General features: G+C 50.8%; 1 protein-coding gene, 1 long non-coding RNA gene and 1 pseudogene across 2 annotated transcripts in view; 2 read left to right on the top strand and 1 right to left on the bottom strand.

Moving 5' to 3' along the window:
* LOC125368189 overlaps positions 1-765 on the bottom strand; it is a 33,189-nt gene extending 32,424 nt beyond the window's left edge. The window contains 2 exon segments of the mRNA XM_048369039.1: positions 413-501; positions 700-765. Coding sequence (XP_048224996.1) covers positions 413-501; positions 700-765 — 155 coding nt within the window.
* A 1,946-nt stretch (positions 766-2,711) lies between these two features.
* On the top strand, positions 2,712-5,413 carry LOC125338835. The gene is made up of 4 exons (XR_007208370.1): positions 2,712-2,763; positions 3,084-3,187; positions 3,610-3,694; positions 5,364-5,413. It is a non-coding gene; the product is annotated as an uncharacterized LOC125338835 (long non-coding RNA).
* A 2,594-nt stretch (positions 5,414-8,007) lies between these two features.
* LOC125338833 lies at positions 8,008-9,193 on the top strand (annotated as a pseudogene).
* The last annotated feature ends 5,089 nt before the right edge of the window (positions 9,194-14,282 follow it).

The following is a 14,282-nucleotide window of genomic DNA, read 5'->3' as shown; positions in this document are numbered from 1 at the left end:
CAAAACATGGTTTGCTCTCAAAAGTTGTTCTGACATTGTGAGATGTTAAAAGGAGCCAGGAGGTCAGTGATGGGCTTCTTTGGGGGGCAGAACTTTCCTAGCATGTTGGACATGTGTCTTCCAAAATGGGTACCTGGAGCATGCTAGAGTGAAGGCGTCATGGGTAGTTCCAGTACCAGTGCTCATGGGCACAGTGGACTATAAGGAGGGCTTGGCTCCACCATTGCCACTGTGACTCATCTGAGGAGAATAGGTCCTCCATTTTCTCCTGCCACAGGTCCCCTGGGAGCTCAGGACATGGAGGGCCCTCAGACCTAGTCCTGCTGTGAGGAGAGGTCTGTTTCAGTGCTGTGCTATAGCCCACAGTGCTCCCTATATTGGCAGGGCTCAGTGAGGGGCTTGAGTGACACACCAAACTGGCTCCCGGACAGAGTTGCTCTTTCGGTAGGAGGAGGGCTGCCACCTCTTGGGTAGTGGGAAGCGGCCCAGACTCCAGGAGCTCTACAGGGAAAGAATACCATCAGGTAGCCCAAGGGAGGTCCCACCTTGCTGACCTTCCCTATGGTGTGCAACGTGTGAAGATCTTGACATGAGCTTGGGGGAGAGTAGCTTAGAGCCCACTGTGGGTGGCAGGCTCAGGTACTCTGTCTGGGAGTTAAGTATGAAGGGCAAGCTTTCTTCAGCACTATGTGGGCATACCTTAGCAACACACACTTGTGAATAAGCCTGCTTCCCAACTACCAGGGTATTACCGTCAGCAGACATCACTGCAAGTTGTACATGGTCCACTCAGGGAAAAGCCCCCTCCATGCTTGTGCAGAGCTATGGCAATGTGGTTGTGTTAGCCAGGCTTTCCTCATAAGGGACAGCGATTGAGACTGATAGGAATGCTTTCCTCTAACAAGGCCGGCTCAGTGGAATTCAGACTGCTCAGAGTGAGCTCTTCTGTTCCACCTAGTGAGGCTAGGTCTTGTCCACTCTGCCTGGCCTCACCTGAATCCTCTATAACCTCTGGCTCTTCTTTCATGTGAAGGTGGAGGGACAAGCGCCCAAGTTGTGTCTCAGCCCCAGGTTCTGGATTTTGAGGCTTAGTTTGAGCGCCCTGCTGAAAGCTGGAGGGCTCTGTCTTCTCGGATAGGACCTCCCGACCCTCAACCTGGATTGTGACCTGGGGAGATGCCCCCACCAAGTTGAGAGTGACACTGGGTACAGTCAAGGTTGATGAGCACCCACTCGGGAAGCCCAAAGTCTGCCTGGCCAACTCCTTCGAGTCCCTCTAAAGTCTTCCCTCCCCAAGGCCCCAAGCAGCGAGAAGAAGGCGCCTTGTCGGTGCACGTGTAGTTGTTACCCTTCCTCTCTGCTAGCCTGTGGCCATGTGTCAACATAATTCCAGGTGGTGTAGGGATGAACTTGCAAGAACCCTTCCTGGCCTGAAGAGCCTCACAGAGGATCCCTATTATAGGTGCTCTAGGGCCGACAAGGAATTCGCGAGAAGCTCAACTCCGGTGTTGGGTCTGCTTTCCACAGCAGCATGCAATGCCTGTGCACCAGGGCTTGCTCAGGACAGTGCAGCTGCCTGGAGACCTCAGCAGGAGTCCCATTACGACCTGGCCAACGTGAAGGAGCAGGCTCCCTCCACTTCTGGTCATTCAGAGCTGGATTGGGCAGCAGTTCCTGCCCAAGAACCTTACTACCCTCCTCTTGTGAGCAGAGAGATTGGACACAGCCGGAAGGTGCCTCCTGCCCTGAATGGACTTCCCCAGCTGATGTCGGAGCAGCTCACCAGGATGGATGTGGTGAGGGCCTGGGCAGGGCTGCATGTGGGGGCTTGGGTTTCCTGTGCCCTCTTCTGCCCAGGCCCAAGCTTCCTTTCCCTGGAGCCCAAGGATTCTTGCCCCAGCCCCAGCACATCTGGCACCTGTCTGTCTAGGACCATTTGGTTATGTGCAATCCCTAAAGAGGAGAGCCCTGCTGCCCTGCCTGGAAATGTGTGGATTCAAGCCTTGGAGCAGAAAGAGAGGCAGGCAGGATACAGCTCAGCCTAAAGTACCAGGAGCCAGTGGTCTCCTCACTCCCTTGGCAGGCACCTGATATGAACCCGATGGGAGCCAAGGCCTGGGATGGGAAAGGGTGCTAGTTTTTGTGGTAGGACTTATGCTACTGGTTTTGGACCTCAACATGTGCTGGCTGGGCTTGGGCGAAAGAAGTTTTTGCCGGGGTTTGGAAGGCATTTGGGAGGACTGAGCGCACTTGGGCAAGCACCACTGTCTCCTTCCCAACTTAGCTCCCTTGGAGTCCCTGTGGGGCTTGGTGTGCTGGGCAGTCAGCACAGCAGATCCAGAGAATCCAAGAAGTTGGAGTGTACTACTCCCTGCTCTGAGCTCCAGAGCCATGTGTCTTTCTGTGTGTGTGTGTGTGTGTGTGTGTGTGTGTGTGTGTGTGTGTGTGTCTGTCTGTCTGTTGTCTGTCTGGGGTCAGGGATCCCAGGCCTGGGCCTGGGCACTGTGCTGTGTGACAGGACCTGGTGACCCTGGCCTTTCTCCCCAGGAGCTCTTTGTGAAGGCAGAGCCCAACCAGTGCCTGGGGTCCATGTGGTCCCGGAGATACAACAAGGGCAAGCCACGCCTGGCCCCTAGCATCCAGGTCATCTTGATACATTTTAACAAGGTCGTGTCCTTGGTTACAACCCACTGTCTTGGGGACCTCAGCATGAACACCTCAGTCAGGGCGCATCTGCTGGAATTTTGGATCCAGGCGGCTGAGGTAGGGGATGAGATGTACGGCCTCTGGCCTCTCGCTGTCCCTTCCAATCTCTCTCTCCTGTGCATCTTGGAATTGTGCTCAGGTCCTCTGTGGAGCACAGTCCCATCTTGCCAGGCCCATGCTTAACAGGGCCAGCCAGTCCAAGGCCACCAGTGGTGGGCTCTTCCCTCTATCCTGCTCCTCAGCCTTTGGGGGAGCCCAAACGCTCCCTGGGATGCCTTAGCTCCCTGCCAAGCCCCGCCATTCCACGGCTACCCCTCTAGTTCTGGGTAAGTGGTGTAAACAGTGCCAGCGAAGGCTCACACAATCTTCCTCCTCAGGGTTGCCGCGTCCTGAGGAATTTCTCCTCACTGCACGCCATCATGTCTGCCCTGCAGAGCAGAGCCATCTCTCGTCTGCACAGGTCATGGCAACAGGTCTCCAGGTGGGTACCTATTCAACCAGGAAAGGCCCTGAGGGTCCACATGGTAGACAGCACCCTCCCTGACCTGGGGCCCCAAAGTCCAGGCCAGGGAATGTGAATGGCACACTTGTTGCCTAGGAATAGCCAAGGGAATCCTGGGCAGGCTCGGCCACTCAATACAGGCACATACCCATACACACGATTATCCGGTTTTCTGAGGTGGCCACACATCCGTGTCTTGTTGAAATGAAAGCAGCACTGACTAGTGGAAGTGGGATAGCACAGCTTTCTGCCAGGAACAAGAAACTGCTGATGGGCCACGGGTCCGGACACTCAGGGAAAGGCTTTTGGACACTGTTGTGCTGCCCTTTGGGAGGCCTGCTGCCCATACAAAATGGAGTCCAACTGCCTCCTCCCACACCTTCACTCTGTCGCTCCTGCAGGAAGGACTTGCTCACATTCCAAAAGCTGGCCGAGATCACCTCTCCTGAAAACAACTACTCTAAGAGTAGAGAGCTGCTACTGAAGGTATGCTATGAGGAGGGGAAGGCAGAGGGCAGAGCTGGAGAGGGCACTCATGCTGAAGGGGTGTGGCCACATGGTTGCCCTTCTCTTGGGGGGAAAGGCAAGGGAGGAGCTGACTGATAGGCACTCTTGCAGGTCAAGAGCCCTGGAGTCCTTGGAGGTCTTTCTGGTTGGGACATAGAATGGGAAAACATGGTGGCCCAGGGAAGCAGAGGATCTCCAGAACTGGGGACTGCTTCTACCCACCCACATGTTGCCAAATGTGCTATAGGCCCCAGAATCATGGCTGCCTTTCCCCACATCTGGCTGGCTTGCGTGCAGGATGCCTCTACTGACTCCTGCCCCTCATTGTTTAGATACACTGTTCAGAATTGGCCTTCTCTGCTAGGGGCATTTCAGGGGTGCCGCTTGGCCAAATGCATAAGGCCCCCCTGGGTTGGGGTGCAATCACCCAGAGCAGCCTTGCGCCGCCAGAGGCACTGTGGGGCTCTGAATGTATCCACAGAGCTGATGCTGCTCATGCTCAGATCCCAGCTGAGAGGTTCCCAGCCCACAGCAGAGGCTGTGCATGGCCCAAGGCCTTGACAAACAGGGCTGGCCAAGTACCCCTAACTCTTGTCTCTCAACCTAACTCCAACTCTGACAAGAGGATATGGGAGGATTGCTGTTCCAAGCTAGCCTGGCACGGAAAGCTGGAAGATGACCCCCCAAATGGGGAAATGGACCTGTGGCTCAGGTGGTAGCCTAGCCACTAGGAGCTTCAACCTTCAAAGGTCACCCCGACCGTGCGGTCTGCTAGTGGCATTGAAAACAAATTAGGAAAAGAAACCCCCAAAGAGGAAGGTGAGAAAAAACCAAGGCCTGGTTCTTCTTTCCTGAGCTCTTCCCATTTAAGAGCAACTGAAGGCACATCCCCTCACATTCTGGACACATTGGTGTGCACAAGTGGGTCCTGGGATGCTCCTGTGCCAGCTGCGCACAGGTAGAGAGAGCTTCCTGCCCCAGCCCATGGGCCTGGGCTGCAGAGAGAGGGGAAGATATTGCAGGAGTCACAACCCCATCCTACTCAGCTGAGGAGAGCCAGGATGTTGTGGTCAGGAAGGATTGTGGAACGCCATGGCACCTTCCCTTTGTGCCGGGACGATCCTGACCCTCAGAGAAAAGCTAGCTGAGTGAAGTCTGCTGAGAAGCTCATGGACCCCTTCCCTACGGGCCTGAGGCCACAGAACAGCCCAACAGCCTTCTGTATCCTTCAGTTTTCTCCAGGAATATAGGAAGGGCTACACAGCTCCCAAGGCTGACCACCCTGGTTGGCTTTTGTCCTTCCTCCCAAAGGAGAAAGCAATGAACCCTGTAGAGTTCTGAGGAGGTATGACCCTCCCCCCCATGCCAGGCAGGTCAGCACCATTGGAGGCAGGCAGCAGAGGACCCTATCCAGTCCTCAGTGCCAGGAGGCGGGCTGTGCAGTTGAGGAAGCAAGCAGAGGAGGCCCGGTGTCCAGGGGAGATGCCCAGCAGTGAGTGCTGGGACCAAGCCTGAGCTAGAATTGGTCAGCTTGGCCATTAAAGGTTTGGCCCTGCACAGCAGCCAAATGCATAGCAGAAGGAACACACTGGCACTAGGAAGATGCACAAGACAGAGCCCTCACTCACAACATGTTTGATTCTGGCAGGAGACCCGCAAGCTGGCGAAGCTGCTCAAAGGAGGTCCTAGGCAGTCTAAAAAGATGGTGAGTGACTGAGACCTCGGCCAGGATGCCTCAGTGAGAAAACGCTAGCCTTAACTAGCTCTGTTAGCCTTGAAGCTCATCCCCAAGGGTGGCAAGCAGAAGGGACGATCACGCTATGGGAGATGGGAGCCCTGATCAGGGAGCTGTCAGATGGGAAGGAGGAAGTACAGCCAGCAGAGCCAGGGCTTGGCAGAGTCTTGAGGAGGCTGCTGGGCAGTGGTGGGCTATTTCCCTTTGGACTCTGCATACAAAAGCCTAGTGCTGGACCTGTAGAGTTTGGAGTTGCAAGCAGCTGGTAAGGGCTGTGGACAGAGGGCTCACAGGTTCTCCAGGATCCCATTATGTGGGAGGCCCTGTGTGGGTGCAGGCTGTCTGAGAAGTCCATTGGGATTGGGGCAGGGTGGGCCCTGGGCTCTGACCATCACCCTGCCAATCCTACAGGGGATGATCAAGGGCATCGTGCCCTATCTGAGAATCTTCCTGAAGGATTTCCTCATGGTTCACCTGGCCTACGTGGATGCCCAGGATGTGAGTAGCACAGGGAGCTGGCGTCCTGAGCTCTGGCACTGCTGGTGGCCTCAAGGCCGTGCTCTAAGCTGAGTGCAATGCCCCTGAGAGCAGGTGCCGCCCACAGCTGCCTGAGCCCCATGCTGTGGGCACAGAGCCCACCTGAGACTTCAAGTCCCATAAGGGAGGATCTGGGGCCCCACCTGGCAGCAGATTTCCTAAGACAAACAACCTGTGGCCCAAGCCAGGCCTATTCCCCTGAAGCCACAATGTTCCTCCTAGCACAGAAGGGTCAGTCCTCACACTGCCTGCACCTGACTGCATGCTCGGTGCCCAGCCCTCCACTCTGCTAGTTGGTCCTCTTTCTATGCATGCACATGGGATCCTGTGGCTAGAGGAGGCCCTGCTCAGAGGTCCTAAGGGCAGAAGGGCCCCATTCTAATTGCAATGCCCTCTGCCTTCTAGGAGAAAAGCAAAGAGAAGAATTTGATACGGGTGAGTGGTAGCTGCCTAGACAGGACAGGGCTGGTGGGGGCCAGCAGGGGGGTGCAGTCAGGCCTGCCCCTCTGCGCTTTTCTCCTGGGGGCAATGGCAGTAGAAAGAAGTGCTACCCCAGGCAGGGTGGGTTATGAGGTGGCACCCAGAAGATTCCCTGCTGGCAGGATGGATTGTAAGGACATGGCTGTGAGCTCCCAGGCAGCCTTGGGAGGCTCAGTGGATGTTGGGTGGCTAGAGCAGCAGAGGAGCTGGGTCCCTCCCAAGACAGCCTAGCCCAGCCCTGGCCAGCCCAGCCCTGTCACTGCCCTTGTGCTGTCCATGGCCAGGAAATCGAGATCCTCGATCAGATGAGAGAGCTGCAACGCAGTTGCCGCTTTTATAATATTCGAGTGGACCACCATTTTACTGAGTGGTTCAGGGGCCTGGAGCGGCTCAGCAAGGATGCCAGGTAGGTTGCCACTCTCTGGGGCAGCAAAAGGGGCCATCCCTAGGAGGGGCCAGAGGGACTGAGGTGTGTATCTGGGTGAGGGGGACGGGATAGACACTTTAGAGGGCCTAATGAGGGGTGGGTCACTAAGCTCCGACGCCCAGGTCAATTTGGGCTGGGAGCTGTACACAGCACTTGGTCTCCTCACGGGCATATTTGTCATAGCTACGAGCTGTCCTGTACGCTGGAGCCCTGCAGTCCCACTGACTGTCCAAGCAAGAAGCGCTCAGCCATTGGCAATCCTGACAAGAAGTAAGTGGATGGGCCCTGTCAGGCAGGGGCCAGGGCAGATGGGGGGCTGGGCAACCCGCTGGCCCCACAGGCTTGGGCAGACTTGGCCCAGGTGACAGCAGCCCTATTGTTGAGCTCAGAGGCTCAGTTCTCTGGGCCTCACCTTCTTCCCCTATGAAGTCTCTGGGATCCATCCCTGAGAAGGGGTCAGATTAAGGAAAGCAGTGATTGCCAAGAAATTGGACTGGAGCTGCATGCTAGCAGGGTACTGGGGAGTGGGAACTTGAACTGTGCTTGGGGCTTGCACTTCTAGAACCTCTCTGATGCCACCATTCACACAACACTGCCTTCCCTTGCAGTGGCGGCTCCCAGCCACTCCAAATGACCTTTCTCCAGAGGACAAAGAAGAAGCTTAGAGCCTGTTTCAGCTTTCTTCCCAGGAAAAGAAAGGGCCAAAACATTAATATCATCTCACCTTAGTCTGGCTGGACTGGGGCTAATCACCACAAACCTAAGGTGGCCCAGGCCACACCTCCCCTGCGTTCACCGCCAATCCTGAAACCCTCTCAATCCTTCTTTGGCAATCCTATATTAAGTGAATATGGCAGCCTAGCCTATTAGAATGTTACAAAAACAAAAAACACACCAAAAAAAAAAAAAAAAAAAAGAAAAAGAAAAAACCAAAAAAAAAAAAAAACCAAAAAAGAAAAAAAAAATTTTAAAGAAACAAAACCTCAACTCCGATTCACCACAAAAAAAAACAAAAATAAAAAAAACACAAAAGAAGAAAAGAACCACAAAAGAAACAAAACAAAACCCCAACCCCGCTTTGCCACAAAAAAAAAAAAAAGAGAAAAAAAAACAGAAAAGAAAAAAAAAATCAAAAACAAAACCCCAACTCTGCATCGCCCCCTGTGGGGCCGGCAGGAGGCAACTCTTTGCAGGAAGGTCACTGGAGCACTTCCTGGAGGGAGATAGGATCAGCTTGGAAGAGTCATGGAGTCACAGTGTGTTGGGCTTCCTCTAGCCCTGCTGACATATCTGATGTGGTTCCCTGTATCACAGAGCTGTTACAACGCACTCTGTGCTAGTGGTGTGAGCAAATGTCTCATTCAGGAGCTATGCCAGGGCGGGCCTGGACAAGGAAATTGTTCCTGCTCTAAAGAGTGTACGCTGTGTCTTGGGGCACTTTGGGACAAGTGCTGGGGTTGTGTTGGTATGTGTCATCCTCAGAAGTAAAGTGACACTCCTCCCACTTCAAGAGCACAGTAGAAGAACTGTATGAGCCTATCCCCTCTCTCTTCTGGGCTCACAGAAGGACACACCCAGTTGATTTGGAGCATTGTTTCCTTCCCTAGTGCAGAAGAACTTTCAGAACATGAGAACCTGGTTTCTATTTTAGAAACTGTGAACCAGCCTCATCACCCAAATGTGTCTGTTCCTAAAAATAATGTTCATGCACAGAAAACAAAGGGGCATGATCTCCCTGATATATGACTGTTAACAAAGGGAGACAGCGAGACAGTAGAGACCAAGTCTGTGAATACTCTATATGTTCTTGATACATTGTATATTGCATATATGTCTACCTGACCTAGACAAGGGATAGAAAAACAGGTCGTCAGATATCACAAGAAATGTACACACTGCCCTACTATGTAACTGCACCCTTTTTGCACAACACCTTGTAAAAAAATTTATGTTCAATTAATAAAAATAAAATAAAATAAATAATGTTCATGGCCCCTTATTCCGGTGACAAAGAGCAACTGTTTACTGTGGTCTAGTTTCATGACCGCATGTCCATACATAGTGTAAAATATCCTGTGAGTCCATGGGAGCATCCAAGTACCGCTGGTTTCATAATGCCTGCTGTTAGTGCATCGGTCCCGAATGCTTGGACTACAGAAGTTAGACTGTCAAGTGTATGAACTTTATATTTCAAAGAAGACAAACGTAAATAGAAAGCATCTTAGAAAGAAATTTGTGCGCATGAGAGTTCCTCAGAGAATCGACCCGTGGCCTCAGCGTGCCAACAGGTTATGAAGATGTCAAGAATCTGGATTGCATTACCTTTAAGGTATGGTATATCCAGGGATGTCTTCAGTTACAGAGTTATAGCTGCTCTTGTTCTTTATTCCCCACTGGTAACATAGCTTTACCTTTGGACACTTGTATAACTTTGGTCATAAGGGCAACAGGTACACAGAGAATTCCTAAAAGATCTAAGTTTGTAACAAAGCCTGATGATCTTTTCTTTGGTATTGAAGAGCTTTCTGTCTTCAAAATTATAGCATTAAACTGTTAACATGAACAATGATTTCCTGACCTGCTACTGAATATGTCATTCTTTATTGTTCCCTGGTAGTGTTTATGTACTCTGTAAGTATAGTAGATATTCAAATATATTAGTGTAACAGCTCACATGAAAATTACCATAGGAAATTTAAGTTGAACATCTTTCCTTCATTTTAGACAGCGAAAGCTTATTGTATTTATAATTTAAAAATCTGTAGTAGAATCTATCCCGTGATACATTTGTTGACAGTACTTTACTGAAAATTTGTCATTCTCTTCCATTCTCTTCCCGAAGTGCTGATATAGGTAATGGTCATCCCTATGAATTTCAAGGTACCTACACCTTTTCAACAACACTAGATACATGTGAGATTAGGTGAATAGCCAAGTGAGGCATTTGTTTGAGCTAAGATGTCAGCTTTGAGAGCAGTGGGGCTTTGGAATGACTGTCCACTTGGATTTCACATGGGTCCCAAGGGAAGAACATGTATTCCTATAGGGAGCAGCATAAGTAAAGTCAAAGCTATACTGGGAAAAGAAACTAAACCCAGCACTAACAAGTTGGTGCCTAGTTCAGTAGACACAATGTGATCAGATGGAAACTGAAGATGTGTGTCTACAGGAGAGGGTAAAAATGCAGGGAGCTATAATGGGAACCACTTACAGCAGTTTATGTTAATTGCCTTGGTTATTTTTGAAATTTTCCATTAATTAAATTTCTAGCTACATCTGATTCCCCCCCCTCCCCCCCCCAGGGCCTGAGCACTGTCCCTGAGTTCGTTTTGCTCAAGGCTAGCACTCTACTCCTTGAGCCACAGCGCCACTTCTGGCCATTTTCTATATATGTGGGGCTGGGGAATCGACCCCAGGGTTTCATGTATGTGAGGCAAGCTCTCTTGCCACTGGGCTATATTCCCAGTCTCCTGAAGTTCTTTTTAAACACATATCATACTGGGAGGCTAGAATGCTCTTTACTAAAAATATCCTACACAGCTATACAAACGGCTTTTTTTAAAAACAATGTTTCAATAGAGTTAAGCTGAAGTACGATATGTCCTTCATAGGAATAAAACTCTACCTTCAAGAGCCAATCTAAGACATTAATATTTCTATTATACAGATAATTCCTTGGATTACCAATTTTTTCTAGGTAATATGGGAATTACAAGTACTTTAAAAAATACTTCTTTAAAACACATATTTTAGTATATAAAAATAGATCATATTTGGATACATTTGTATATGGATTATTTGAACACTAGTTGTTAGATCATTTATTACACTGTAAATATTATAAATATTAAAGCCCTGGGGCCGGGAATATGGCCTAGTGGTGGAGTGCTTGCCTGCCATATGGAAAGCCCTGGGTTTGATTCCTCAGTACCACATATATAGAAAACACCAGAAGTATCACTGTGGCTCAAGTGGCAGAGTGCTAGCCGGGAGCAAAAAGAAGCCAGAGAGAGCACTCAGGCCCTGAGTTCAAGCCCGAGGACTGGCAAAAAGAAAGAAAAACAATAAAAGCCTTGATATTTTCCTGTTCTTTCCAATAAATCTAATGAACATTCAAGGTACTTTGGCCTTTTGAGAGGCTGAGGGTTAGCTCATTTATACAATTGATACTTAGATATTAGTATGTCCTTTTTTTTTTTTACTTGAAGTACGTTTGTCTAAAAGTGCCTGAAATCGGGGCTGGGAATATGGCCTAGTGGTAGTGTGCTCGCCTCGCATACATGAAGCCCTGGCTTTTGATTCCTCAGCACCACATATACAGACAAAGCCACAAGTGGTGCTGTGGCTCAAGTGGTAGAGTGCTAGCCTTGAAGAAAAGAAGCCAGTGCTCAGACACTGAGTGCAAGCCCCAGGACTGGCAAAAAAAATAAAAAGAACAAGACAGTGAAGAAGAGGGAGACAGAAAGAGAGGGAGGGAGGGAGGGAGGGAGGGAGGGAGGGAGGGAGGGAGGGAGGGAGGAGATAATGAATGAGAATCAGATGTTTTGGTATTTTTTGCCTAATTGGGGGCTTGTGAACTCAGGGCCTAGGCAATGTCCCTGGCTTTGGGCTCAAGGATTACACTCCACCATCTGAGCCCCTGCACCACTTCCGGCTTTTTCTATGTCTGTGCTGCTGAGGAATCCAAACCAGGGTTTCATGTATGCATGTTAGGCAAGCACTGTACCGCTAAGCCACATTCTCAGCCCTTGGATGGTTTGGGCCCTGTTTTTCTTACCACCTGCTCACAAAAGCCACCTTCAGGTATGGCTGAACATGCCTCAGAAATTTGCCTCTGACAAATTCCCTATTTGATAGATTTCATTCAAGTTGACTTTGTGCTCACCTATAACATGGCAGCCATTCCTTCCTCCTAGTACACAAGGAAAAGAATAGCCACACAGTAGCAGGTGCAGGGATGAAGAAAACCAAAAGTCTAATGTCCTTTGGCACATAGAATACACTCTCAAGTCTCAGTCATAATAGGACAAAAAGGCCAAGTACAATGTTCAAGGTTCCTCGCTCGTTCTGGTGAGGACAGTCTGGCCACCGTCTGTCTAGGAAGAACCTGTATTGATTCCATGCATATCTACCATATCTACCGATATTACGGTTGTGTCCCAATATTATGCCCTCCTGACGTTTCCTTACTGGATAACTGCATTATGTTAGAGGCCCTCCTGCTCTATGCACTGAGCTGTTTTTCTCACAAGGTCCTCACCTCCCCACTCCTGATACTGAGCCAGCAGGATCCACACAAGTGTCAGGAGGCCATGCAGGATGTTTGCAAGAGGGATTTAAGAGTGCAAAACATAGACTTTGCTCTCAAGAGGTGTTCTGACATTATGAGAAGAGGAGCCAGGAGGGCAGAACTTTCCTAGCATGCTGGACATGTGTCTTCCAAAATGGGTACGTGGGGCAGACTAGAGTGAAGGCGTCCTTGGTAGTTCCAGTTCCAGTGCTCATGGGCACAGTGGACTATAAGGAGGGCTTGGCTCCACCATTGCCATTGTGACTCATCTGGGAGAAGAGGTCCTCCATTTTCTCCTGCCAAAGGTCCCCTGGGAGCTCAGGACATGGAGGGCCCTCAGGCCCAGTCCTGCTGTGAGGAGAGGTCTGTTTCAGCACTGTCCCATAGCCCATAGTGCTCACTATACTGGCAGGACTCAGTGACGGGCTTGAGTGACACACCAAACTGGCCCCCGGACAGAGTTGCTCCTTAGGTAGGAGGAGGGCTGCCACCTCTTGGGTAATAGGAAGCAGCTCAGACTCCAGGAGCTCTACAGGGAAAGAATACCATCAGGTAGCCCAAGGGAGGTCCCACCTTGCTGGCCTTCCCAATGGTTTGCCAAATGTCAGATCTAGGCTGGGACGACCTGGACATGGGCATGGGGCAGAGTAGATTATGACCCACTGTGGGTGGCAGGCTCAGGTACTCTGGCTGGGAGTTAAGTATGAAGAGCAAGCTTTCAGCACTATGTGGTCTTTCCTTAGCCTGCTTCCCAGCTACCAGGGGATTACCTTTAGCGGACATCACCACAAGTTGTACATGGTCCACTCAGGGAAAAGCCCCCTCCATGCTTGTGCAGAGCTATGGCAATGTGGTTGTGTTAGCCAGGCTTTCCTCATAAGGGACAGCGATTGAGACTGATAGGAATTCTTTTTTCTAACAAGGCCTGGCCCAGTGGAATTCGGACTGCTCAGAGCAACGTCTTCTGGTCCACCTAGTGAGGTTAGGTCTTGTCCATTCTGACTGGCCTCACCTGAATCCTCCTAACCTCTGGTTCCTCCTTCATGTGAAGATGGAGAGGCAAGTGCCCAAGTTGTGTCTCCGCCCCAGGTTCTGGATTTTGAGGCTTAGTTTGAGCGCCCTGCTGAAAGCTGGAGGGCTCTGTCTTCTCTGATAGATAGGACCTCCCGGCCCTTAACCTGGATTGTGACCTGGGGAGATGCTCCAACCAAGTTGAGAGTGATGCTGGGTACAGTAAAGGTTGATGAGCACGCACTCCAGAACCCCAAAGTCGGCCTGGCCAACACCTTCTGACTACACCCTCTAAACTCTTCCTTCCCCCAGCCCCCAAGCAGGGAGAAAAAGGCCCACTTGTTGGTGCACGTCTACTTGTTACCCTTCCTTTCTGCTAGCCTATGGCCATGTGTCAACATAATTCCAGGTAGTGTAGGGATGAACTTGCAAGAACCCTTCCTGTCCTGAGGAGCCTCACAGAGGATCCCTGTTATAGGTGCGCACCACATATGCATCATGCAGGCAGAAGAGGGTGTTTCTGGCCAGGTACAGCACTCCCCAGGGCAGAAGACAGCTGGATGGTGCTCCAGTCCTGAGATCCATTCAGGTCCATTAACTCACCCATTTCTGAGGCTAGCCCAGCTCTCTGTGTAGCCTGGCAAGGAAGGCAGCAGCCTCTTCAGGGCTGTCTGGATGTTGTCCTTGTATTGAATCTCAGGGAAGCAGTGCACCCAGGAACTAAGAGTTCCAATCTGGTCCTTGGCAGACACGTCTGGCTGTAGCCATTGGTGACACAGCTCATGAAGCCAGGCTAGTGCCTCTTGGGGTTCTGTTGCCTCTTCCTAGAGGAAGCACCAGAATTGGAGGTGTGCATCTCCAGGTCCCACAGGATGGCTTCTTACTCCTCCTCATAGTTTTCCAGCTTCACCACCACACACATCTTCTGCAGGTTCGTGGCCAGGGAAGCCCAGCACAGTAGTTCCCATCAGGAGTACCAGGTCAGAGCTTGGAGGCCAGTGCCTGTCTCTAGGCAGGAATAGTATGAGGCGACTCAAGTAATAATGAAGGATCGGTGAATGCTTATGGATATCTATTATGTATTTGT

This window comes from Perognathus longimembris, chromosome 20 (genome assembly GCF_023159225.1).
Source record: "Perognathus longimembris pacificus isolate PPM17 chromosome 20, ASM2315922v1, whole genome shotgun sequence".
Lineage (NCBI taxonomy): Eukaryota > Metazoa > Chordata > Mammalia > Rodentia > Heteromyidae > Perognathus > Perognathus longimembris.
This window is presented reverse-complemented; position numbering and strand designations above follow the sequence as displayed.